General features: G+C 45.1%; 1 protein-coding gene across 1 annotated transcript; it reads left to right on the top strand.

The window, feature by feature from the left end:
* On the top strand, nucleotides 1–25,973 carry Suclg1 (succinate-CoA ligase GDP/ADP-forming subunit alpha). The gene is made up of 9 exons (XM_057780200.1): nucleotides 1–171; nucleotides 7,695–7,798; nucleotides 11,846–11,962; nucleotides 13,668–13,880; nucleotides 14,128–14,185; nucleotides 18,646–18,729; nucleotides 20,629–20,780; nucleotides 23,803–23,991; nucleotides 25,739–25,973. The coding sequence occupies exons 1-9, from the start codon at nucleotides 75–77 to the stop codon at nucleotides 25,763–25,765; spliced, it is 1,041 nt and encodes a 346-aa protein (XP_057636183.1). The 5' UTR covers nucleotides 1–74; the 3' UTR covers nucleotides 25,766–25,973.
* Nucleotides 25,974–26,210: the final 237 nt, after the last annotated feature.

The raw sequence follows: 26,210 nt of genomic DNA, 5'->3' as shown, positions 1-26,210 counted from the left end.
ATTCTGGACACCTTTCTCGGCGAGCAAAGCGGTTTGCTAGCTAGGTTCCGGGGGCCTGGGAGTGTCATTGGGGGATGACCGCAGCCCTAGCTGCTGCAGCTGCCACCGCGATCATGGTCTCCGGCAGCAACGGCCTCGCAGCCGCCCGCCTGCTCTCGCGCACCTTCCTCCGTGAGTCGTGCCTGGACTCTCTCCTCCAGTTTTCCGCAGTTCTCGGGCTCCACGTCCTGCCTCAGGCTGTAGCAGGGCTCTTCCAGGCGGGCCCTCGGGAGGGCCGAGGGAACCACGGGGTCAGACCCCAGTGGCAGCTCTCGGGGGTGGAGGGAACTTTGTCCGATCGGGCGGTGGATCGGTCGAGGCCAGATTTTGGGTAGGGCGTCCTGCAGACCCGGGAACATATTCTAGCCTCTACGGTGGCAAGTGGCGGGGTGGAGGTGGCGTCTAGGATGGCCCTTCTTTGGAGCCAAGGGTGAAGAAGAGGTCCGGGATGAACTCTGCTGGGAGAGTGAGCGTTAGGGTTGAAGAGGCTATCCCCTGTACCAACTTGGAGTTAACTGGTCCGTTGTGTGGTAGGGCCAACGGAAAGGGGGTTTCAGCGACCAGAGTTTGCATGACCCTGTGGGTGCGTAGAAGCTGAGGGTTGGCAGCCACCAATGTGTTTTTCACTAGTAATTGCTAGCTAGGCTCTATGAACACCACAGTCTGAGAACTGATCTCCCAGGGTTGCCACTCTTAAGTAATGCTGACTCTTGAAAATTATTGCTGCGTCCAAAGTCTCTGTGTTAAGTATGTCAGGACAACCTTGGAATCGTTCACATCCTGTTTGTAGTCTCGCTAATCCATTCATGCTTGTATAATAGTCCTTTTAAAAAACGATTTCTCACCGGGTGTGATGGTTCACGCTTGTAATCGCACTCTGGAGGCAGAGGCAGGTGGATCTTTGCGAGTTTGAGGCCAGCCTGGTCTACAGAGTGCCAAGACAGCCAGAGCTGTTACACAGAGTAACCCTGTCTAGAAAACAAAACAGACGAAAGCCAATCATCCAAATGAAAAGACTTCTGAAGTAATGTTTCCAGTCACATGAAAATAGAAGCATATTGCAATGAATCCGAGAAAGCGTGGTTTGTGAAATGCAGGAGAAATGATTGCCAGTTAAAATTGTGATGAGCCATTGGTTGTCAGATACATCCAGATTTAAGAGATGTTAAAAACTGGTGAATGATTTGGTTTCATTGTGCAGAATCAGTGAGTCAGATGACAACCTGTGAGTGGACCCTCCGGCAACAAGTATTCCCCTCTATTCCTTGTTTACACTTTGTTTCTGCTTCTTCTTGCATCAGATAGTGAGATTAAGTTCCTTTCTTGAGTATCCTAAAAGTGTTCAAGGATAAGTGTGCACACAGTAGCTGTACTTCATTGCCAAATCGTTAGAGGACAAAAGCTTTGCCAAATAGGAAAGAGTTGAGTTTATTTGGGGTAAGTTTTCTGGAGCTCTTTCTTGAACGATTAAAAGGATACAAAATGTGTTCTAGATAGAAGGAAAGGAGGGATTTGTACCAGTATAATTGCTGTTGTCGGGACGGTTTGAACACTAGTGTGTTGGATATTGGGCTAATCCAACTTAATTGGAATCGTTTGTGGGTTAAGATGTGAAAGACCAGATGTACACTTTAGTCTGGTCGATGGGAACGCCCAGCAGAGTGTGCTCACCTACACACTGGTGTTCTCTCCTGAGGTCTTGCTGGTCCAAGGCTCTAAAACAGCCAGGCCTCCATCCAGAAGGTCTGCTGTCTTAATGGAAGCATCTCCAGAAGAATGTCTAGATAATCTGGTTCCTTAAGTTCATTTTTTAAACAAAACTTGGCAATCCTCACTCCAAAGGGCTTTCTTCTTAGACTCCCAAGACTGAAAGCCTAAAATCTACTTAGCTTTCTGTTGCGGAGTCGTCTTGGGTCTGAGTTATGTTATTAGAGCTCTGAGGGGTCCAACACCTAAACTAAGGTTGCCAATGACTGTTTAACGGTTGAAAACTTCTGAGTTGGCAGACCTCAGATCCTCTCACACCAGCCACATTCCCAGGCCACTGCAGTGGCCACATTGCCTTATAAGCTGCTTCCTCCTCCTCCTCCTCCTCCTCCTCCTCCTCCTCCTCCTCCTCCTCCTCCTCCTCCTCCTCCTCCTTCTCCTCCCCTCCTCCTTTTCTTCTTCTTCTAGAAAGTCACAAATTACTTAGGTTAAAATAACTAGAGATGATAAGGAATCCCATCTCCCACCCTTAAATGTTAGCTGATGCCACTTTATGTGTTGAGGTCCCAAGTTTCGCAATGTTGGTTTAAGTTAAAAAAGATAAAAAGGTAAGCAGTCCTAGGTGCTGCAGGGCCCTGTTGGAGGACAATTGAGAAATGCTCAGCTGCCCATCCCACACTCTTATGGCTCATGAAAGAAGGGTAAGAATCCTGTTGCTGTAGGGAGGATGGATAAATGGGAAATGACAATCATTTCTGATGAGAATGTGTAAGATTTTATAAACACCACTGAGGATGAAATGAAGTTTTAAAAGAAACCTAAAGTGTGGTAGGATTTTTTAAAGTATCAGTTGGGAGTTTCTGTAGATCATATTTTCAGAATAGTTAGTAAGAGCAGGTAATATTTTGATCCTTAGAATTACGGTATTGGTGTCAGAAAGTAGACTTTATAATCTGGTTAGTTCTAATGTTTTGTTTGGCAAATGAGGAAACAAACGCTGAGAATTTCCCAGGTAGTGTCCAAGGAATCTCAGAATCCAGCTCTGCTGGCACTGTGCAGTGTGTCTTGGAACGCTTGATCCTTCTTGTTAGAAGCAGGATTTCGGCATGTTCAGTGACCTGCTCACAGGAACTACTTGCCTTTCTTATATCTTTGCCAAGTTACTCAGAGAAGCATTTGGAAGTGTGTGGAATAAGAGATACTCAACAGTTGATATTACCGTTTCTAGTCTCTACTGCTGTTTGTGTCTAAGAACTCAGCCTTTATTTCAGAAATAGAAGCCTGTATGCAAATGCCTTCCTTGATGTAGCCCTGAGAAAAGTAACTTGATTTTCCGGCCTCTTAGTTGCTTTATGGCAACACTGAAGTTTAAAATGATTTCTCCTAGATATAGGAGAATAATTTGAGTTTGCCACTTGACAGATATTTTGTCGTGTTAGACCCATTTATTGATTTTTCCTTTATAACATTCACAAAATTGGAATGTCTTCTCATTGTTGATACATTATAAAACATTCAACATATATTCTTCTGTTTACACTTAGTTCTTAAAACATGAGGAGTGTTTTAGATTTCATGAAACATGGTGCTGTGATCAACTAAGGCAGTAGTATCGAATGTGTCATTAAGATAAGTGAATACAGAGCTTTGCTTAGGGATGTGGGGTGAGTGGGTGCTAAGGTACTCCCATGTATTGTAGGTCTGTTGTATAAGTTTCCTCTGCCGATAAAATACCATCCTGCTGGAAAGCTCCTTAAGCAGGAATGGTAAACAACTCAAAATAGCTTCAGGAAGGCCCTAAAACTGACCAACTTCAGGAGGCTCCTTCCTGTCAGAGTAAACAATAAAAACTGAGCCTCCCCCTCAGTCAGAAGGAAGCCAGGCTACAAAGACTGTCAGACAAGCAAGGCCACAGAGACTCTCAGAGAACAGGCTGGCTTCTGGGAAAAAGCAGAAAGCAGGCAACCTGCCAGGAAGAGGTTCAGACCAACCTCGGCACCGGGAAAGCACACTCCAGCCGCTGAGCCGCCTGCTGACTGTGCAGTGTGCTCCAGGTTTCCAGCGCTGTGACTGTCTCCCATGCTGCCACCAGGCTTTGGTGGCACGTCTGTCTTTGAGTCATTTCCAGTCCTGTCGGTAACCCCTCACCCATATTCCTGAAAGTAACCCCAGTAAAACTCATTGGTTCACCCAGTTGCATTTTGTTGGTGTTTCTATTTTAGTCTGCCCTGGGCTCTCTATCTGGGTTAAGTACATGTGTGAGTTGTGTCTCCCTGGGAAAGTTTTGTCACACAACAAGGTCTCTTCATGTGGGGACCACTGTAACTTGTATTTTGCCTATGTAATTCATGGTTAATGCTATGTTTAGGACACACTTGAGTGTCCCCCAAGAGTTCTCATGGCAGGTGTCTCCAGTGTGGTGAGATCTGGAAGGTGGTCAGGTCACTGTGATCACGGTGCCTAGAAGAGATTTCTGCTAGTCTGGGTTACTCCTGAGAGTGAGCTGCTGTGCATGGCTGTCCCATGTGCTTGGCCAGCACCTTGGCATTGTGTTATTCCCTTGCTGCCCTTCCACCATGTTCTAGTTACCAGCGGCTGAGCAGGTGAGGCCGCTCTGAAGTAGTGGTTCTCAGCTCCTAATCATAATATTATTGGGGCTTATGGCACTTCATGACTGATTTTTCTATTGTTATGAATTGTAGTGTAAATATTTGTTACGTAGGATATCTGATATGAGATCCCTGTTAAAGGGTGGTTTGACTCCCCACCCCCCCAAAAGGGGTTATGCTCAGAACCACTGCTTAAAGTGTGAGCTGAACTGGTTTTTGTTGTAATTAGTTACTTTGTTCAAAGTCACTTTGTTAAATCAGCGGCAGGTGGGCCAGTACAGTTAAAGTTTACCCCTGTTGAATTCATGAATTCAGACATACCAGTAAAGAAGAAACAGGGACATAGTTTTCAGGGTTGAGTTGAAGAGTATTTTCATAAGCAATCAGGTTATTGAGTAGGGATGCACTGGTCACACAAGGCCCTGCTTAGTCCCACCTGGCAGGACTCTTTGGCTATATATTGCAGCATTAATAGCCCCGGGCATTTTATAATACAGCCGCTACCTATAGGAGATAGGACTGACAAACCCATCACCTCCGTGGAAAGCATCTTCCTCAGCACCCAGTCCTTTTCCTTTGGCAGTTTACTTATTTCAGTTTGTGCGTCTTCGCTAACATTTGGTTCTCTTACAGACCCAGGAGGCTTCTGTGGGTAGGACTTGAGTCTTGTCTTAAGAACTTTAGCCCCTGGTGGATAGCTGCCACACTGGTTCTTAGAGCAGTTTGCTCTGCTCACTCTGCAGCAGGGATACTAATGCTAGGAAGGTCATGGTTAGTGAAGCCACACATACTGTACCTAGCCACTGTTCTACACGCAGTTTATAAATCCACACATACTGTACCTAGCCACTGTTCTACATGCGGCTTATAAACTTATTTACATCAGCCAATGAGGGACATAATAGTATCTGTATTTTTACAGATGTCCAAATGTTCCATGAAAAGATTCTCAGTTTCTATGTGAATGCTTCACAGTCTGTGTTGCAGAGGTTTATTTGTGTAGAATGTGCACGAGGGCAGGCCAGGGAGATGGATTACCACACAGGTCTCATGACCTGAGCGCCATCTGTGGAACCCAGGTAAAGAAGTAAGGAGAGAACTGAGTCTCCAGAGCTCTTCTCTGACCTCCCACGCTGATGATGATACCGGTCTGTCTGTCTGTCTCTCTGCCATTTTAAAAGAATGTACATAGATAGCATTTCTGGGTGGGTTTAATTGATTTTGAGTGCAAACCTTATGTTCTTTCTTTAGACTAGTGGTTCTCAACCTTCCTAATGCGGCGACCCTTTAATACAGTTCCTCATGTTGTAGTGACCCTTAACAATAGAACTATTTTTGTTGCTACTTCGTAACTGGAATTTTGCCACTGTTATAAATTGTCATGTAAATGTTTGTGTTTTCTAGTGGTAACTGCACACCCTCCCTGTACACAGCTGTTAGCCCTTTTACAGATGAGAACACTAAGGCTAAAGAGATGAAAAGCATTGCCCTGGTTTGCACTGCTGGAGACCACAGAGCATGAACACTAGCCCAAGCCTGTCTGGTTCCTAGGAGTGATCTCAGCTGCTCCTGGGAACAGTACCAAAGCTACGCTGGCCCAGGTTGTGGCCCTGATAGCTCTCATCATCGGCATAATCATGGCCACCTTCAGGCTTTCTTGCTTGCCTGCTGTTTAATTTAGTGTGTTTGTTTTCTCTATTAGTAAAGTTCAGAATCTCACTGTAAGTTCCTCTATGACTATCATCAGTGGTATTTCTTGTTTATGGCCTTTATGGGTAAATCTGTGAACTAAGGGCAAAGATGATCTGAGTAACATCCCTGGGCTCTGCTGTACGGTGCAGTGGGATCAGCCTTTTAGGCCTTGAGTCCTGTTGTGGGATCTCTTGGCTCAGATCAGGTGCTTGGCTGTTCGCTGGGAGCCAGAACTTGACTGCAGCATGGCCCCTTGTTTAGCACAGTCTGGTTCAGGGCTGCAGCTGTCTATGTACATACGGTGCAGCTGTCTGTGTACATGCGGTGCATCTGTCTGTACATGTGGTGCAGCTGTTTGCGTACATGCGGTGCAGCTGTCTGTGTACATGCAGTGCAGCTGTCTGTGTACATGTGGTGCAGCTGTTTGCGTACATGCGGTGCAGCTGTCTGTGTACATGCAGTGCAGCTATCTGTGTACATGCGGTGCAGCTGTCTGTGTCCTTGTGGTGCAGCTGTCTGTGTACTTGTGGTGCAGATGTCTGTGTCCTTGTGGTGCAGCTGTTTGCGTACCTGCGGTGCAACAGTCTGTGTCCTTGTGGTGCAGCTGTCTATACATGCGGTGCAGCTGTCTGTGTCCTTGTGGTGCAGCTGTCTGTACATGCAGTGCAGCTGTCCGTGTACAAGCAGAACTCTTCTTCCCTAGAGGGTCAGGCTGACATCTGAGCCTGTCTCTTTCCTGGAGGATTGGCTCTCCAGACACCCCTTCTAGTAGGTGCTTCTTCAGCTGTGCACTTGAGGTCTGAGCACTAGGAAGGAGGAAAGTGCTCAGAAGTGGTGGAAGGCGCTGAGAAATACCTGAGGAGATAGATTTGCTCTGGCTCTCATGGGCTCCTCTGAGTTAGGAAGACGGCTTGGCTGCTTTGAAGAGGGCCATAGAGAAGACAGGCTAAGAGTCTGAAGGTTTAGAAGGCAACTCCTAATTGTGAGTCATGTGCTCTTTAACTGATTTTTGAAGTAGGAGTGGGTTATAGTAACTACTTAGGTTTCTCAGTCTCTCTTGAGGTGGGTTGCCAAGCATAACTTAGGAATGTGGCTTTTTTTTTGGTTTGTTTTCATATTTCTCATCTACTTTAGAAATTGTAGGCGTTTGCGCCTACATCAGAAGGGCTCAAACTAAGTGATCTTGGGTTGCATCTTAGGCAGATTTATCCCGTGACTTAGCCTTTCCTGCATGGGTAAGGTAGCTCTTACATTCCTCAAGGGTGCCCCAGCTCCCCTGGTGCTCATGGGTATGGCGGCTTATGGCAGAGTCGGGTTGCTGCACTTGGTAAACATAAGGAATAATTTCAGAGTTTAATTAAAACCCTTAAATTTGAATCCCAGGTTCCCTTGGGAATGAAAATTACAAATTTCAGCTTTTCTTTCTCTGTTCAGAAAGTAGTAGAAGATTGTGCTTCTCCGTCACAAGGGATAGGCGCTTGTGTTTGCTTTTCTAGTTTGTGTCTGGTGTGCACCTGTCTCCGGAAGTGGTCACAGCATTGCTCTTGTGTTAGAAGTTCAGTTTTGGAAAATTTGGGTCATTAAATTTCATTCATGGTTCAAAAGTATGGGAAAATTGTAACGTGTCCTCTTTTCTTCACTTCTCAGTGCAGCAGAATGGGATACGGCACAGCTCTTATACAGCTTCCTGGAAGCATCTCTATATTGACAAAAACACGAAGGTCATTTGCCAGGGTTTCACTGGCAAGCAGGTATGTGCATCTACATTTTTATTAAAGTGCATACTAAAGATGTAAAAAAAATTGTTTTTATTAACACAAAAATAGTACTATATGTAGTAGAACTATATTTTAGCTCAGAAAGGGCCGTGTGTTAGGAAGGCAGGAGGTGTCATAAGCCTGTGAGATGGTGATTGTGTTTAAACGTAGCTTGAGAATGCACAGGGGTGACAGTGTCGGAGACTCGCAAGTACAGGACTCCTGGTTTTCCTTTAACACTGCGAGAGACTTCTGTTCCTTTGAGTACTAGGTAAACAGATTGTAGAGAAAACCTTGTATTAAACATAGAATCCACAGCTCAGTATGAAGAAATGCACAGATGTAGAGAGCTCCGGGAAAGTGTGGGCCCATGAACCTGCAGGTGACTTTTCCCACTGGGTACCCTCTCTGGGGCAAGTGGTCGCTGAAGAAGACTGTAGGCAAACTTGCTCTTAAGATTGGAATCGGCTTTCATTGGTTTCTACTCACATCTTCTCCCTACTTCTGCCATAGAATTTGTGTAAGTTGAAAGGTACTATGAATTGATTCTACAATAAAACCATCATAAGAGTCTCCTTTCCCTCTTTCTAACCATTCTGCTCCCCAGGAGTCCTCTGTTAAGTTGGCATATGTCCTTCCAATGAAAATACAGGTACTTCAGTTTTCTTTCTGAGGAGCGAGATGATAAACTTCAGTATTTCTTTCTCAGTTTAGAAAAGCTGTGTAGTTGTTGTCAGTGAAGAGGTGATCATGGAAAGGGCAGGGCTGCTGTTTGCTGTCGGATTTATTTCTGAGGTCTGTATGTCTCATTTTAAAAACACACGTACAAGTATTTTGTATTTATATAGTACATCTTTTACAGCATTTGTACTGTCAAATTGTTCTAATCCAGTGTAATTTACAAAAGCAGATGCAGGCACAGTCTCACAGATTGCCAGGCCTGAATCTGGAGGGTGCCAGCTGAAGACCAGCCAGATCTCACAAATGTTCGTATACAGACATCCTCAAAAGTAATATTGCACATCCTGAGGGAAGGAGGTGTGATCTGTACTTCTTTCCAAGTACAGTCTAGTTTTGTGTATGCTACATTAGCATATAATCAAATTATTTTTTAAAAATGATTTATTTGCTTATTATATATACAGTGTTACACCTGCATACATGCATGCAGCCAGAAGGGGGCACCAGGTCTCATTACAGATGGTTGTGAGCCACCATGTGGTTACTGAGATTTGAGCTCAGGAACTCAGGAAGAACAGCCTCTTAACTGCTGAGCCATCTCTCCAGCCCCTCAAATTCTTGAAGAAGTTCATTATACTTTTTTTTCCCCTTGAACTTCATATGCCATTCTTGTGACACTTGAACCTTTGGTATCTTTGTAAGAGCTGTGCTCCACATACAAGCACTGTTTGGAATTGACTCTGCTTTCTACATTCGGGAACAATTTGCTCAAGTCTTTTTATTCAGCGTTGGCCTGCCTGCCTTCCTTTTTTGGGACAGAGCCTCACTGTGTAGCCCTGGCTGACCTAGAACTCACTGTGTATATCATCTGACTTTGAACTTATGGAGATCTGACTACCTCTGCCTCCTGAATGCTAGTTTTTGGGTCTTTTCACTTCCCTTGTGTTTGCATTTTTAGTAATTGTGACTCTTAACGGTCTCATTTCTGGTTTTGTTTGTTGTGTTTTTGACTGAATATTGAGCTAAGTGCCATAGAAGCTTTTGGTTTGTCATGTTAGTTCCTTTCTCAGTGCGCACCTTGTTGGAGTAAACCAGGAATGCTTGTATGTTAGAGTGGAGTCTAGCCGTGCACATTCCAGTGGGTGCTGTGGGTTATTTACTGGCTCGTAGGAGCTGCAGAAATGGTTCTGGTCTACACTGGTGACCATGAGAACTGCGGAAAAGCTTCCTGTGCACCGGAGCACCCTTATTTAGTCACACCGCAGTACTAAAGAGCAGACTCAACTGGATGTGTAGCCCAGGCCACTGCTTCTCAGACTCAGGAGTAAAGGGCCTGTTAGGGTGTTGGTTTTGATTTTCTGATCCAATGTGAATCGGTATTTTTGTGAAACACAGTAAACATTACAATAGTGTCACACTGTTATGCTTGTGAACATTGTTTTAGACTTTTGTTGGTTTTCTTTTGGGGTCTTTTTCTTTTCCTTTTGTCTTACTCACTCTTCACTCTTGATCAGTCGGTCTGTAGACCACACACAGAGAACGTGCAGAGCACTGACTCGGCTCTTTCTAAATGCCATCTATCACTAGTTTCAAGCTAGTTGCTTAATTTGTTTAGGGCTGAGTTTGCTAGTATAAAGTGAAGATTTTAATTAAAGAACTTCCAAAGTCCTTAAAGTCACAATTTTTATATTAAATGATTAAATACTTAAGTAATCAACTCAATACTCTTAGGGCCTGTCATATCGACCCTCCCCTGTTGATTGGTCGTTGTTGAGTGTCTGCCACCACTGTCTTCGTGGAGTGTACCTCTCAGCTGAGAGGAGGAAATACATCAGCAAAATTCATGACTGAATTATGTGGTACTAGAAAGTCTAATCACTATGGAGGAACAAACCGGGGGAAGGAGAAAGAGTATGCCTGTTCCATGTGGCTGGTGTGGGGGAGAAGACTTAGGTCAGGTGGTCAGGGGAGGTTTGCTGTCTGAGCCAGGATCCAGAGGAGATTGTGAGCGAATCGTGGAGAACCTAGGGGGTGTTTTCTGCAGGATGCACAGTGAACCCTTCAGCAGGCACATGCCTGCCATGTGGAAGCCGCAGACAGGCATTTGCGACAGTAACTGTGAGCTGGCAGGTATGGGCTCTGCCGTGAGGGTACATGGCATGTTAACTTCACATTTAGTGAGCTAGACATATGGAAGGATTTTCCTCGGGTTTTATAGGATAACCTGTGGTGATGTGGGAAATAGATTCAAAGGGAGCAACACAAATAAGCTACTAGGAGTTGAGGTGACGTCAGCCAACACAGTTCCCAGCAGAAGGTAGGAGAGAGACTGGCTGTTTTGAGTATACAGTGGTGAGACTTACTGATGGCTCTAAATTCAGGGTTTAAGAGGAAGAAGGTGTGTGTGACATCATACTTTTAGTCTGAATGTCTGTGGGAGTGGAGTCGTCATCAACAGATGGAGCAGATTGAGAGGAGGGCGATCAGGAACTCAGTGTGAGTATGTTCAGTTAGAGATGTCTGCCAGCTCTGTTGATAGAGATGGTAGGTAAGCAAATGAGTGTGTGACTGTAGGCAGAGGGCTCGGCTAGTTGTGTGAGGAGTGCGAATGGCAAGGTTCACCATGTAGACTCTGCTTGCTGCCTTGGTAAGGGTTGCATCACAACAGGCATGAACTGAGATAGAAGGCAACAGAGGCCTGAATGTTAGTGGGGAAGACTCTCCCAGTCTTTGGAGCCATTGTGTTGTGCTTGTTACAATGGGTCAGTGTGTGTGTGTGTGGTATGGCATGTTGTGGGAAGAGTCTGGAAATAAGGCTGCCAGAGAAAGTGAGTTACAGGGAAGTGTCAGGGAGGTCTGAAAGCCTCACTGCCGATTAGTACAGCTGTGGGTTTTCTCTAGTTACTATTTGGCAGTGGGTGTGTGCATGTGTGTGACGGTGGGTGCTGGTGAAATAGATTAAGCCAGCTGTGCTTTTGCTATGTATATAATTTAAAGGGAAAGGCCAAGGTTGGACAAATGTAATGATCCATCCTGAATTTGCAGTTGGGCAAAGTGGGGTGCAAAGAGATGAGGAACAGGGAAAATGGGATGGCCTTTTAACAAGCAACAGGGCATTTCAGATCAGCAGCCAATTATATCAAGGGATGGGAAAGGACCTTCAGTGGCTCTTGGCTTTGCAGAAGCCAGTTTACTTCAGTGCTGACAGCACTTACTCAGTGGGTGAGAGTGCTAGGCGCAGGCTGCTGCCTGGGAGCACCTGCTGTGGTTGGTTTTCTTTTCCCAAGTTGCTGAGATTGCCTTTGCTTCTCCACTATCTCCTTCTGGCTTTTTCATGGATCCTGTGCTTTTTCCTCGCAGGGCACCTTTCATAGCCAGCAGGCCTTGGATTATGGCACCAAACTCGTGGGAGGAACCACGCCAGGGAAGGGTGGCAAGACACACCTGGGCTTGCCCGTCTTTAATACTGTGAAGGAAGTAAGTAATGGCTTCTGGGTTTGTGGAGAAAAGGCAGCAGGGCAAAGACAGGTGTTCCGTGGGTAAAGACAGGCAGGCAATCCGTGGGTAAAGACAGGCATTCCGTGGGTAGAGGTCTCAATCATGTGCCTTTTGGGCGAGTCGCTTGCTGTCTGAATGTCCAGTAACCTAGAGAAATTGGGATTGTGGTAAGATCCAGTACAATGAGTTTTGCTAAAGATGTGCACCATCTGGTCATCCTCGTGGCCCTCTTCTCTCTCACTGACAAGGCCCTTCTTCCCAAGGACTCTCCTTCCTACTTGAGTCTTCATGTGTGTGCCCCACTGAATTTAATTGGAGTAGTTTGTCTGAGCCTGAACTGGAGTCTACTTTTTAGCAAGGGTACCTTATCAGCGGCTGTAGCCCTGAAGAATAAAACAGCTCCCCTTCCTGCAACAAACATCAACTGCTGGTAGTCCTTTGAGGAGGGGGAAGCCTCATGGACCCCTCCCCGGGCTTCAGCATCTGCATCTGTAGACTGGGATAATGGGGTCCAGGAGTATCCCAGAAACAGATTCCTGTACAGAGCCTTCACAGGGCTGCTGGGGAGCCGCTGCTGCTCTTGCAGTCTGAACTCTGTGACTCCGGGACTTCCATTAGAGAGGGAGGCGTGGCCACACAGAAAGGTTGGAGAGCTGGGCTGGGTGCTACATGCTCTTAGTCCCAGCAGAGACGAGGCCAGACTGGTCTATATAGTGAGTTCAGGACAACCAGCACTACATAGACCCTGTCTCAGAAAAACTAAAGCAAAACGCCAAAATCAGATGATCAGTAGAAGAATGCACATGCACCAAGGCCACATGTGGAGGATCAGGTCTTTACCATGGAGAGCACAGGATCAGGGGGACACCTTAATCTTAATGCCTATTTAAGTCTCGTTCTTACTCTGTTGCCTTGTATTTATCTACACTTGGTGTGATTTGTTGATTTCTAGTAAGAATGGATTAAAATGTCAGGTAAGAACACTTCACTTAGGTGCTGGAGAAGTGGCCCAGTGGTGAGGTTGAGAGCTCTTGGTGCTCTTCTAGAAGACCCAAGTTTGGTTACTTTCCAGCATCCACACCTGGACTCCTGACAACTGCCTGTAATTCAAGCTCCAGGGATCCCACATCCTTTTCTGACCTCTGAGGGCAGCCGTGGCATGCATGCATGTGTATACACACACACACACACAAACACACACACACATACACACACACACTAACTCTGTATTAAAAGGAACAGTCTACTTTCAATGTTTGTTAGTATTTACCATGGATTTAAAATAGTATTTACCATGGATTTAAAATGGGTGCTTAAAAGCCAAGTTCTGAGCTCTTGGGTTCCCTGGCTTTTCTAAGGACTTGCAGAGCCTGAAGCTGGGTAGGTGGCACTGGATCTTGTTAGTGAGTCTGGGGAGGAACAATGATGCTGTGCATAGTCCCAGGGAGAAGAGAACACAGGTGCAAATCAAGCAGTGCTCTCAGGTTTACTGTCCTTTTATAAGGTAAGATGTACTGAACCTTTTAATTTCCAGTGACATTCAAAGGGGACAGAAAAGAGTCTAACCATGTCATGGACTGCAGAGTGAGGAGAGCCTGACCATGACCCCTTCCTAGACACTAGTCAAATCAGGTTATCGAGTGCATTTTATTTATGATACAACCAATTGTGGTCAATGTTTCAGGCCAAAGAGAAAACAGGAGCGACGGCTTCTGTTATTTATGTGCCTCCTCCTTTTGCTGCTGCCGCCATTGATGAAGCAATTGATGCAGAGATTCCCTTGGTTGTGTGCATCACTGAAGGCATCCCGCAGCAGGATATGGTACGGGTCAGGCACAAACTGACGCGCCAGGGAACGACCAGGCTGATTGGGCCAAACTGCCCTGGAGTCATCAATGTGAGTGCAAAATATGAGGGAAGCCCAGTGTAGTCTTTGTGAAGCCAGACAGCTTTGAGTCTGTTGAAGAGTGTGTGCGTGTGTGTGTGTGTGTGTGTGAGAGAGAGAGACAGAGAGAGAGAGAGAGAGACAGAGAGACAGAGACAGAGAGACAGAGAGAGAGAGAGAGAGAGAAACAAAGAGAGAGACTTTAGAGATAGAATTTTCTTTAGAACTTTTCTGAAAACTGCACTTTACTTTCCTCCAGCCCGGAGAATGCAAAATTGGCATCATGCCTGGCCATATTCACAAGAAAGGAAAGATAGGTGAGTAAATTTGTTACTTTCTGGTAGATTAAAAAGTGAAAATTTTATCATTCAAGCTCACAGGGAATTTGTGACTAAATAAATGTGTGACTGTAATAAATTCATTCTTACAGTGAGTCAAGGATCTGTCCCAAATTTAATGGATCTATTTGAGAATTGGTTCTAATTCTGTAGGCGCATTGATGGTCTGGGGAGGAGAGTAGTGATTCCTCTTCCATTCAGACTCTGAGTTCTGTGTTTCCTGTATCCGTAGTGAACGTCAGCTTCTGGCCCAGTAGCTGTCTGCTGGATGTGGCATTCACCACCGTTTGTTTATCCATTTTCTCTATGGTCATTTGGGCTGTTTTCAGGTTTGAGCGTTAGGAGCAGGACTAAAATACGGGCCTTGCTATGAATACACTTTCATTTCTGTTGGATAAAATTTACAAGAACACAAGTTAAGTTGTTAGACTTTTAAAGAAGCTGCCAGAGAGTTGTAGGAGGTGACTGCTGTTTTGTGTTCTCGTCAGTAGAGAGTCCCAGTCACCCGTCATCTTCCAGTGTTCTTGTCTTGAGTGAACTTATTCTTTGGGGGCTGAAATGGTATGACGTTGGGTTTTATTTTCTGTCCCTGATGACTCACGTTGAAGAGTGCCTTCTTCTTTACTCTTGATCAAGAGGGTGCACTTGGAAGAGCAGACACAGAGACCAGAAGTGCAGGGGTTCGCCTCCCAGTCTTTAGTCAATTGGCTAGTCTGAAAAGAGCTGGCACACAGGTCACCACTCCAAGGAGACGAGGTTCCTGTTCCAGGCCATCAGATTCCTAGAATAAAGCTATCGGCCTAAAAAACAAAGTTTTACTGGGTGCTGGTGGGGGGACTAAAACATTCACACAGAAGGTTTTCAAGGTAGGAGGTAAAAGGATTTTAATTCCTTGTCCTTAACACAATTTTTTTAGGATTTGATAGAAAAGTCTCATATTTGACATTTCTTATGAAGCCCTCTTTTTTTTTTGTAAACACTCTTTTCTTCAAACTCATTAAGATGTGCTAAGAAACTAATCCTGAGGTAGGCTTTTGTTAGCATGATTTCAGGTGAGTCCGCCTTCCTAGGGAGAGTTCCTTGGAGATTTACCTGGCCCTTTGGAATGCTGGGTCTGTCTCCAGGCCAGAGTTTCTGTTCTCTTGACTGGAAGTGGTTTTCTCTTATGGTCTTCATCGCAGCTTTAACGTTCCCCCCTCCCCAAAGAGGTAACTAGAATCATCCAGGAACCAGATCAGAGTTCAGAGCTCCTGAAATACTTCTGATCTCTGGCGGGGATGAAGCTACTAAATGTCCAAATCAATCCATTAGAATCTCTTGGGCTCACAAGAGCCTCCATCTGTTGGGCTCCTTGGTTTCCTTAGCTTCTAAGGTTGGTCTCCAGGGTGATGAACTTGCAATCTACTTTGCATGCTCTTTGATAACTGCTAAAAGTCTGATGTCTGGCCTGTGTGGCTTCACAGAAGCTATAGCTGTGGAAACCAGGTGTTGTATCTGGATGTGCTGTGGCCTTTCCTGCGCCCACAGGCACAAATTGCTGCTTGGCCTCCTTTTATCCCACTTGAACATTATGTAGGCTGAGATCAGATGGAACTGTGACTTCCCATGTTGACAGAAATTTAAGACCTTTGATAACCAATTTGTTAAAGTAGTTAATCCTAATTTAAAATGCTGGTAGCCTTGTGACACTTGTACTAATTAGAAAAGTAGCCTCTGAGCAACATCTGCTAAGGCAGTCAGATTTACTCATATCACAAGACTGACTTTGTTGCTTCTACCAGACCTGACAGAAGGGTTCCCAGGTTCTCTGAGGGAACTGAAAGTTACCTAGGTTATTTTCCCGTCCTGGATTGTCTTGTGCTCAACCCTCTTTATGGAGGTCTCTTGCACTGAGTTTCATGTCAACGGCAAGTTTTATCTTTAGGATATGCTGACCACCAGAGGACTGCGTTGTTGTCTCCATAGCCCTTCTACCTTTGGCTTGTGCACAGAGTGGTTCTTGTTCCTTTCCTTGGGCTCTCCCTGTATACTCCAGAGACTTCCAAACCTGAATTCTTTTACTAACTTGGAGGATGCCAGAGGCCCAGTACCCAAGAGCTACCAAGAAGGATCTGGTAGGCTGCGTTTCCCCTAGGAGGGGATCTGAGGTACTCCTTCAGGTGAGGTAGTTTCCTGAAGTGAGCTCCCAAATTATTAGAAATAATTTTGGAGTCACAGTGAAAGAGACTACCATTTCAAGGGAAGGCAAATTTTATTCCTGATCAAGAGGTGTACTTGGTAAGAGTGAGCCGGGAACATTTTCCCATCACGGTCTCTGTGTCCCATCTGAAACTTATTTTGCTCGCACTAATGTCACAAACTTTCTCAGGATGCCTTGGGAGATTGCACTGTTACTTGTTTGGTTCTTTAAGACCATGGCCAATCCACAATTCAAAGTTAGCTGTGCTAGTCTTAAATTAGACTGTGCAGCTAACTCTGACTGATTGTCTGTAGTAATAGCTGGTGGCAGTGTTCGTCTCTACCTGTGACCATAACTATCAGTGCTAAATCGGAACAGCTGTCATTGTGGGGCATTGCTGATGGTGTAGTCTGCAGAATTAGTTTAAACATCACACTTTTTGTTGTTTACTTTCTTCTTTGAACTTGTCAGCCCTGCTGTCAGTGGTTCATAAGGAAGGGAGGTTGCAGGAGCCCCAGTGGGCCTGCTCCATACAGCCTGGTGCCTGTTTAAGTAGTGTTATAGTCTTTGGTCTGCTGCTAATAGTTTGTAGAATTTGCTACAATACCCAGAGAGAACAAAATAGTTACCCATAGGTCACTGAGGCTACTGAGTATTGTTTTCACCAGCCCTGACCTCAAGAGGGAAGGGAGTCTGTGTGTTCTTCTGCTGTGCTCTATGGTGATCCATTTAGTGAAGAAAATTATTCTTACTTGGAAATATTTAGGGTCACATTGTGGTACATAAGTCCCATTCTTAAGAGCTGTAGGAAGCAGAAACAGTAAGGAGACTGAGAAAAGCAGATCACATCTCAGTACTGTTGGGGCAGTCCAGGAGGACCTGTGTGGGAAAGCAGCACTCAGACTTTGGGTGGCTTTGATGGATAGTTGGCGTGTTTGTCAGAGAGTGGAAGGGAAGCGCTCCATTTGGAGCAAAATGAATAGGAAAAGGTGGGGAAGCATGAAGGATAGTGGAGGAACAGCACAGTTCTTTAAAAGAAGGAAGTAGTAGGAAACACATTAAGGGATAGGCCAGGCTGTGGGAAGGAGTTGTGATCGGCTAGGGAGTTGGTGCAGAGTTCTCCATGAGCTGAAATATTGTCAGGCAGCTGTGGTCTGGGCAGCCAAGAAACAAATGATCAGTCTCCACCTACAGTTTGGAACCCATCTAAAGAACCACATGGTGGCATGCTGGAGGTCGAGGCATGCTTGCTTCCAGTGTGGCTGTTTCACGTGGATAATCTGCAGTCTTGTCTCCCTGAGTCCAAGGGCAGAGGTGTGTTTGCATAGATCACATATGTCATGCCCATGAGTATGCAGTGACAGAGGAGACACAGAACTTTGCCTAAGACTGAACATACTGCCCTGAAGCTGAGGTTAGCTGATGGTCATGGTTTTGGTGTTAGTGAGACAAGAATTCTCCTACCTATATGACCCATAGGAGGTCATACTCTTAGGACAAAGTCTTACCCAAGGCAGGAGATTCAGGACAGCAACCCATGGGCATACTAGAGCTGTCCAAGCTTCAGAGTCAATGATCTGATGTGTTTTATGTGATGTTCAAAAACTTAATCCTTTGTAAAAACCAAAGTTAGTTAAGCTATATAGAATTAGGAATCTCTGCATCGCATATCTGTTCTTGTAAGGACTGCATGGATTGCTGCATGGCACCACCCTTGCTGCTGCCCTTCTCCCATAGATCTTGGTTATGAAGTTAGGTGCTCTCACCAAAGGCTTAGTGCAGTGAGGAAGTTAAATGGGAGGATAGCTGAATCCAGAGGAATCTTGCCTATATATTGTGTGAAAATTCTTAGAAAAATAGTTGTGGGGAGGGTAGATAATGTTAAGTACAATTAGTGCTGTTTTATGGTTTACTGGCTAGGGTACTTAAAGCCAGTCTGTTCCATTTCCCTGAGCAAGATTATGCTTATCAAGTTCATATTAATATTATCCTCTCCATAAAGAGTCTCAGAAGGGGGATTTAAGGTTTGTTTTTTTTTTTTTTTTTTTTGGTTTGTTTCTTTGTCTTGGCATTGGTTTCATCATCAGAAAACTACCCTAGCTAATGAAATACTTCCTTTTTTGTCTTCATCATTTGAAGATATAGTTGATTAAAGTGGCAGATTAAGATGTGAATTTTTTAACCATTCTATGTTAGTTTCATTACCATCTCACAGTCTCTAATCCACACAATCTGAGAGTTTTCATTCCTTCCTTTTAAGGTATTGTGTCCAGATCCGGCACACTGACTTACGAAGCAGTTCACCAAACGACCCAAGTTGGCCTGGGGCAGTCCTTGTGCATTGGTGAGTGCTTGGCCAGTCTTCAGTGGAGTGGAGCATCCTTAAGGAACAAGCACAGTGACAAGAACTTACCAGATGGTTTATAAGAGGCTTTGATACCATTTTAGTAACAGGATGCTACAATCTTACATTTACTCTGCTGAAGTGTGGTGTTTTCTGTATGTTTGGAGCTTTGATTTCTAGGTTGAGGAGCACACACTGTAGTACAGGTGGCTGTGGGATGGGCATGGCGCCCAAAGCGTCACTAATTTCATTTGCGGTGAAGACATGGCTCCTCATATTTGACTTTCTGTTATCACAGTTTTGTTCTGTGTTTTTTTTTTTTTTTTTTTTTTTTTTTTGGTTTTTCGAGACAGGGTTTCTCTCTGGTTTTGGAGCCTGTCCTGGAACTAGCTCTTGTAGACCAGGCTGGTCTCGAACTCACAGAGATCCGCCTGCCTCTGCCTCCCGAGTGCTGGGATTAAAGGCGTGCGCCACCACCGCCCGGCTGTTCTGTGTTTTGTAGTTAGTGAATTTCTTGCCTCACTGTCCCTCTGGGCAACCCCTGAGACACCTCTGAGCCAAGGCTGAAACATGTACCTTACTGGGCAGAGAGTCAAGGTTGAGGATGGCTATATGCCCCATGGTTTCTCTGTGCCACACAGCACTGACACTGTAAAACGTCAGAGCAGGTTTTACTGAGTACCTGTCTTTTTTCCCTCCCTCCGTCCGTCCCTCCGTCCGTCCCTCCGTCCGTCCGTCCCTCCCTCCTTTCCCTCTCTCCCTCCTTTCCCTCCCTCCTTTCCCTCCTTCCCCAAAACTAGATATTTCTCATTTTAAAATCTTTAAATCATCAGAATACCTTTTAAAAGTCTATTAAAAGTATCTTTTTATGATAAAAATTATAAAACAGAACCCTGCAATATTTTTATTATACTCTAAATAAAGAAATTCAATTTGAAAACATGAACCAAGCCTTTCTATTTGCAGGACACAGTGTTAGGCACAAGATCACTTGGTGTCATGGAGACTAAGAACTGAGTTTGAAACAGACTTGCCTTGAGATTCAGTTCTTGTAACTGGAGGTGATAATGCCCTTCCACAGAGGCTGGGCATTCGCTGACGCCGAGTCTCATGCTTGTGAGGCAGACGGGCTTGACACCTGGCTGCCATCTAATCAACACTGTTTCCTCTTCTCAGCTTTATTTCTGAAAGATGTGTTGAAAAATGAAAATCATTCTCATCCTCAACAAGTCTGTAATTTAAAAACTAAAACATTGGCAGGCAGAGAGTAGGGAACATTTGCTTCCTTGCTTTCCAAGTTCTGAAATGTGACGTGCTCAGAGTGGAGCCCTGTGTGCAGGCTCTGCCATTTCCTAACTTGGGGTCTGCAGGGCCAGGGAAGCTTCCATCCTGTTGCTCACTGACAGTGCATCTTCAAACTTAGTCTCTGCAGCACTTGTCAAGAATTCCTCTGTGCAAAGACACTTGCTCATTGTTCAATCTTGCCGTGTGGTGTACGTCATGCAGATAGCTGACTCTGTCAGAATAGTTTTTCAAGTTCATCACGTACGTGCTCAAAGAAGTAGAATCAAGAACAAGTGTCCAAGGGAGACTAACTCCGCACACACCCACGTTCTTACAAGGCACACTTGTTAGTGTGGAGTAGTTTCATGGGTTGTGTAAAGAGGACTAGTTTTGTGAAGATGGCCAGCCGACCACTACTTACATACATACACCATTGTAAACAGAAACAAGTGTCATTTGTGGTCTTTGAATGTTGAAGAGTAGTGTTGCAATCTGAAAATATTAAGAGAAAGGGTACAGAGAATAAAAACTGAGTTAGAATATTTCTTGACCTAATTAAGTTCCATGGTTCATCCTTACATTTTGATTAATACTGACATCCTTTGACCTTCTCAGGCATTGGAGGTGACCCCTTTAATGGGACAAATTTTATTGATTGCCTTGATGTCTTCCTCAATGATCCAGCCACAAAAGGCATCATACTGATTGGTGAAATTGGTGGTCATGCTGAAGAACATGCTGCCGAATTCCTGAAGGAACATAACTCAGTAAGTTTGTGTTCGGAAGAATACATTTCTCTGTGCTGACTGACACCGGGGCTTGTTTTAGAAATTATCTTTAATCTTTCATACATTAATATCTCAAGAAAACATGGAAGCTACCTTTAAACCTAGACTTTCTATTCTATAACACTCAGATAATTCTAGATTCTGAGCTCGTCCTTTTCTTTGCTTCCCATAATGCTGTTGTCTACTGCTCTACCTTGAACCCTTCTCTCCAGACATCACCCCACAGTGTGTAGCTGATACATTGGCCTCATGCTAAGTGGAGAGCATTCAGGCCGTGGGTGGAAGCCCACACCTGACTTGAGTCTTAAATCCAAGGTCCCTGGTGTTCTTTCTTTAAATTCCAAGGGAAATAGCTGCTCTTTGTCCTTCTCAAGGTTGACCCTGTAAAGAACCTTTCCTTTGTAGCCTTCTCAGTGATCTTCCCCCCTGCTAGCTTTAGTCTGTGCTAGTAGAAAGGATTCAGCTCCACAGAGGTGTTGTGCTCTGGATGTGAAGTGTCCCTGTAAGGTAATGTGTGGAGGGCTTGGTCCCTGGCTGGTAGCACTATGGAGATTATGGACCTAGTTGGAGGAAACAGGCCACTAAAGGCAAGTCCTTGAGGCATTATTTTGCCCTGGCCCCTTCTCACTCTCTCTGCTTGCTGACTGCAGAGACATCAGCAGACAACGTTTCTCTGCCACACACATACCATAGTGGGGAGCATGCCTAGTGTGGAGTGAGCACAGCTTCTGAAATAGTGAGTGAAGTTGTCCGTTGGCGTGTGTGTCACAGTGGTGGAAGTGTGACTGTAGACCCTATTTGGCACATGTTCTGGCTCCTTGCAGACCCCCTGCCACCGCCTCAGATCCATGCCCCATATGACATGCCAGCTTGCTACTTATGCATGTCAGGGTCCCTTTGGCATAGTTCCTAGAAAGCACTGTGAGTGCTGAGAAATGAGCAGGATAGATTTTTAGCTGCTATCATAAGTTCAGAAAAGTTTGAAAGTTTAAGTAAAAACTGACTTCTCTTTAGAAAAAAATCAGATACTCTGTTCCACTGTTAAATTAATATTAAAGTGTATTGGCTCCCAACTCTGATACCATAGACTGTTTACAAGTTTAGTGGGAAACATACACATTTTTTCCACTTATTATTTCTGGTTGGGTTTTGCAGAGTTTGTTTGTATCTTATTTATTTTTTTATTGGAGAATCTGATCTGTACGTGGTTCAAGGTTAAGCAGCTTAAGACAAAGTGTTGCATAAAACAGATCATACATGGTGTGGGTGTGGTATAAACAATAAATAGTGTCTGCTGAAGGTTGGTTCAGGCAGATGGGGAGGGACAGGAAGAGTCCTCCTGGGCTGTGCTGTGTGCACTGAGCCGTCACAGCCAGGCTTGTGTTTAGACTTTTTGTATTTCTCATCACTTGGTCCTCATTTCTCACCACACTTCCTACTGCCTCATTCCATTTTTTCCCCTTCAGAAATCTCCATTGACAGAGACAGAGAGTAATTTTGTTTGACAGTCAAGCTTATAATCCTTCCCTGGTGCAGCAGCATTGCCATTTTAGGGGGCTATTAGGGAGCAGATGAAGTAGAAGGTCATCCCACACAAATAGGAGATCCCCATAGTCTGTGCAGGGACCACGGGGATGAGTGAATGACTGGAGCCTGTTTGCTCTGTGTTCTCTATCTCAGGCACTGCAGTGGCGCTGGGCTTAGGGAACTGAGGGAGGGTTTCCTGTTCAGGGATCTCATTGCTTAGTAGGAGAACATGGGAAAAAGAGCACAGCCAGTGTGCTGTGTGTGTGACAGACTCCTGTGAGGGCCAGAGCAGAGCCTCAGGAGCCTGTCATCCCAGGGCATCGGTGAGATGTGGGAGGAGGCAGACAGCTCTGTCGGGAGGGAGGGATGGGTCACATGTGTGAAGCTGCATGTGTGCACGGAGCCAGGTGCAGAGAAGTCAGGGTGTGACATCTACATCAGGGAAGAGCTGTGGAAGTCAGGGCCAGAGCCAGCCACAGTAGACCTGCAGAACCTGGTAGAACCTGCAGTACCAGTGAGCTAGGTCCAGGGATCTGTGGCTAAAAAGAAAGTTGGTTTCATTTAAGAATGTTCCCAGTGAAGCAAAGAGTTAGTTATTAGCTTTATTAAACTGTGACCCTTGAGTGAAGCTCTTGATTCTATGCTTCAGACTTGTTCTTTTTGGATTCCTTATGAAATCTGACTATATAGTCATGTGTTGCTGTGTGCTATCTCATGATGGATTGATATGTAATCATTTGATAGTATTTCCTCAACTGCAATGTAAGCCCAGAGCTTAGAAACCATTGGTTCCTGTGTATACGCTTTAAAAAAACTTTAATATAAAAATCTAGTACAGTGATAGTTAATGTAAACGAGTTTGTGTTCGGGCTGTATTTTGTTGAACAGTCAGCCTCGACTATCTTAGGCGGTAGAATTTTAGAGCAGAGGGAACTAGTGACTGTCGTCCATGTTGTTGCATATACAAGGAGGTCCAGATCATTAGTGAGGGGCCTGGTCCGAGAACTACAGCTTTAGTAGGGAATGGAGTCCAAGTTCTGGCTCTTCCCTGTGCCCACCACCCTCATCTTTCTCTTTGAGGACATTTGTTAAGGATGGGGATTATATAACAACTCGACATGAAGTTGTATAGAAGTCAAACAAGATGACTGGTTGAGCTTGGATCTTAATTTATTGTCACAAGTCATGAAATGGAATTTTCAGGTAGGTGTGCTGTTTTGGTTATTAAAAGAAAGGTTCAGTTGTGTGGAACAGCTCATGGTGGTGATAGTGCCGGTACTTGGCAGATCAAGGTCTCAGGGCAGCTTCTGTGTTGGTGTGGAAAGCTGAGTCTCTCGAATGTTTCCAGTTCAGTGTTGTGGTTGAGTGATGGACTTTTCCTTCCCAAGCCACTTCCTGTTTACCAAGTCATGGATTTCAGGTCCAGTTTGATTGACTTACTCTTCAAGTGTTTAAAATGTCTTTCTCTCTCCAGGGTCCAAATGCCAAGCCTGTAGTGTCCTTCATTGCTGGTATAACTGCTCCTCCTGGCAGAAGGATGGGCCATGCAGGGGCAATTATTGCTGGAGGAAAAGGTGGCGCTAAAGAGAAGATCTCTGCCCTTCAGAGTGCAGGGGTTGTTGTCAGCATGTCCCCTGCACAGCTGGGGACCACCATGTATAAGGTGAGCACACGGGCTGTGTTCCTTCTCTTTCCATAGCTTAATGTTCTGATGCCCTATTGCGCAGCTCTCTACCAGGGGGAATTCCGACCCTTTTGGGGTCACCTAAGACCATCCTGCATATCAGATGCTGACATTACGATTCATAACAGTAGCAAAGTATAGTTACGAAGTAGCAACAAAATAATTTTATGATGGGCCACACAGCATGAGGAACTGTATTTAAGAGTTGCAGCATTAGGAAGCTCTAATGTAAACCTTCTAAGCCAGGCGATGGTGGCACACACCTTTACCCTGCACTTGACTTGGGAGGCAGAGGTAGGTAAATCCCTGAGATTGAGGCCAGCCTGGTCTACAGAGTGAGCTCCAGGATATCCACGGCTACCCAGAGAAACCCTACTTGAACCCCCTGCTTCCCCCCGCCCCAGAAATCCCGCGCCCCAAAATGAATTAAATGTAGGTATCTGTTTTTGTCAGTGACAAGGCATGGTGTCCACAGAAGCATTTCAGAGGTCACAGGCACACTGATGTGCAGCCTGGGATGTGGAAGGGTTGTAGCTCTGTGTTTCATGTTTGTGGTTTTCCAGGAAATTGGAATGTAGCCATCTTAACTCCACAGGTGTCTGTTTCGAGAATGTGGCTGCAGTTTACTAAGGAAGCAAACAGTATAAAGGTGCTGGGAGTCAGGACCTGAGGAGGGTGGGCCTGTGCCTTGCCCTGTGCCGTGACCGGCTGTGCCATGACCGCTATGCTGTGACTGACTGTGTGGTGCTGTCCTGTTGCTCACTGGTTAGAGGAGCTGCATTGTAGCTGTCTTTGCTTTTCCTTTCTAGTAGGATGCTGTGGTACAAACCCACATCCTCAGTTGATCTGTCCCTGTAGTCTCTGCAGCGAGTCTCACTATGTCTTCTTGAATATCATGGCTCTCTCCCTCTCCTGTGTTTTACTGTTTTCCTCTTTGCTCTATGAGAGTTTTAACTTTGGCAAAACAGAAAGAAAAGTAGATAAGACAACAGTTCAGTATGGCCTTGTCTCTTAACAACAAAACCGTATGTCTTAAGCTGAAAATAGGCACTAATTATTTTTCTAGAAGGGAATAGTTATCAGAAAATTAAAAATTCTGCTGTCGCGTGTACTTTGCCCTCATCTTAGGGATTCTAAAAGACTCCCTGTTTGATCAAGTCTTTGCATACCTTGCCTTCTGAAAGTCATATTCCGTCTATGAGGAAGTGTTCTTGAACCGCAGGAAAGGGTAAAAAGCAAGCATTTTTTGTAGGGCTTCCCGCTCTGCACCTGCAACTGGCAGGCGGGGTCTGTCCTGTCGCTCCTGCCTGCCTGCTGGTGTGGCTCCTGTTCAGGGCAATTGTGTGTTTCAGGCATTTCTAAGGTTTTTGACATTTTGTTCAAATTCTAGCTGAATCAGTGTTGAGTTTTATTCTCTGGGAAAGTCTTTATTGCCTTATTAAAGGGCCTGTTGCATTTGCATACATGGCGTTATAGGTTTGGATAAGCAGTGGTGCTCATCAACCCCAGCAGTAATTCTGCAGTGAAGACAGGATTATTAAAGCCTGTGGCTCTGGGGTTTACAGGAAGAAGTCAAACTCTGTCCCTCTGGCACTGACGCAGACTGATTTGAAAGTAGTTACCTAGTGTCCAGTACATTTATCTGTCAAGGTCCTAGAGATGATACTTTGAAGGTCACGGTCCCTTGAATGTAATATGTGTCTTTTCTTCTCTCATGTTTGTGAAGGAATTTGAAAAGAGGAAGATGCTCTGAAGGACACCGTGAAGTTCTCTAACTGAAGTTCTCTAACGCAGTGCAAGGACTCGCCTAGGCTGAGAACCAGTCCAGAGTTGTGAGCCCATGCATCTCATGCTGGCCTCTCAGTCCGCGGGAAGCCCAGGCAAATCTTAGAAAGTCCTAAATTGACCTATTTTCACTTACTGTGTAACAGAGACATAATAAATCTATCATTTGATTTGAACATGGTTGTGGACACTTGTCATTGTTCTGGGAGTGGTGGGGATGGAGGTGGGTGGGTGGGTGTGTGTGTGCGCGCATACCCTTGCTAATGGCTCTGTGGAAAGCATAGGAGGCTTTTGGCAGAGTGAGACTGTAACAACTCTGTCATTTGTCTAATTCTAGACCAGACCTTAGGCCTTTGAATGGTAGTTGACTCATTTGCATATGGAAGTCTTCACTGTCCAGTTCACCAGGGAGG

The sequence above is a fragment of the Chionomys nivalis genome, chromosome 1 (genome assembly GCF_950005125.1).
Source record: "Chionomys nivalis chromosome 1, mChiNiv1.1, whole genome shotgun sequence".
Lineage (NCBI taxonomy): Eukaryota > Metazoa > Chordata > Mammalia > Rodentia > Cricetidae > Chionomys > Chionomys nivalis.
This window is presented reverse-complemented; position numbering and strand designations above follow the sequence as displayed.

What these genes read in the sequence shown, in the direction of transcription:
- Suclg1 (XM_057780200.1), top strand. Translation starts at nt 75, where the DNA reads ATGACCGCAGCCCTAGCTGCTGCAGCTGCCACCGCGATCATGGTCTCC. An exon ending in TCTTTAATACTGTGAAGGAA is followed by an intron (nt 11,963 to 13,667) that starts GTAAGTAATGGC and finishes TCAATGTTTCAG; the next exon opens with GCCAAAGAGAAAACAGGAGC. An exon ending in TGGGGACCACCATGTATAAG is followed by an intron (nt 23,992 to 25,738) that starts GTGAGCACACGG and finishes ATGTTTGTGAAG; the next exon opens with GAATTTGAAAAGAGGAAGAT.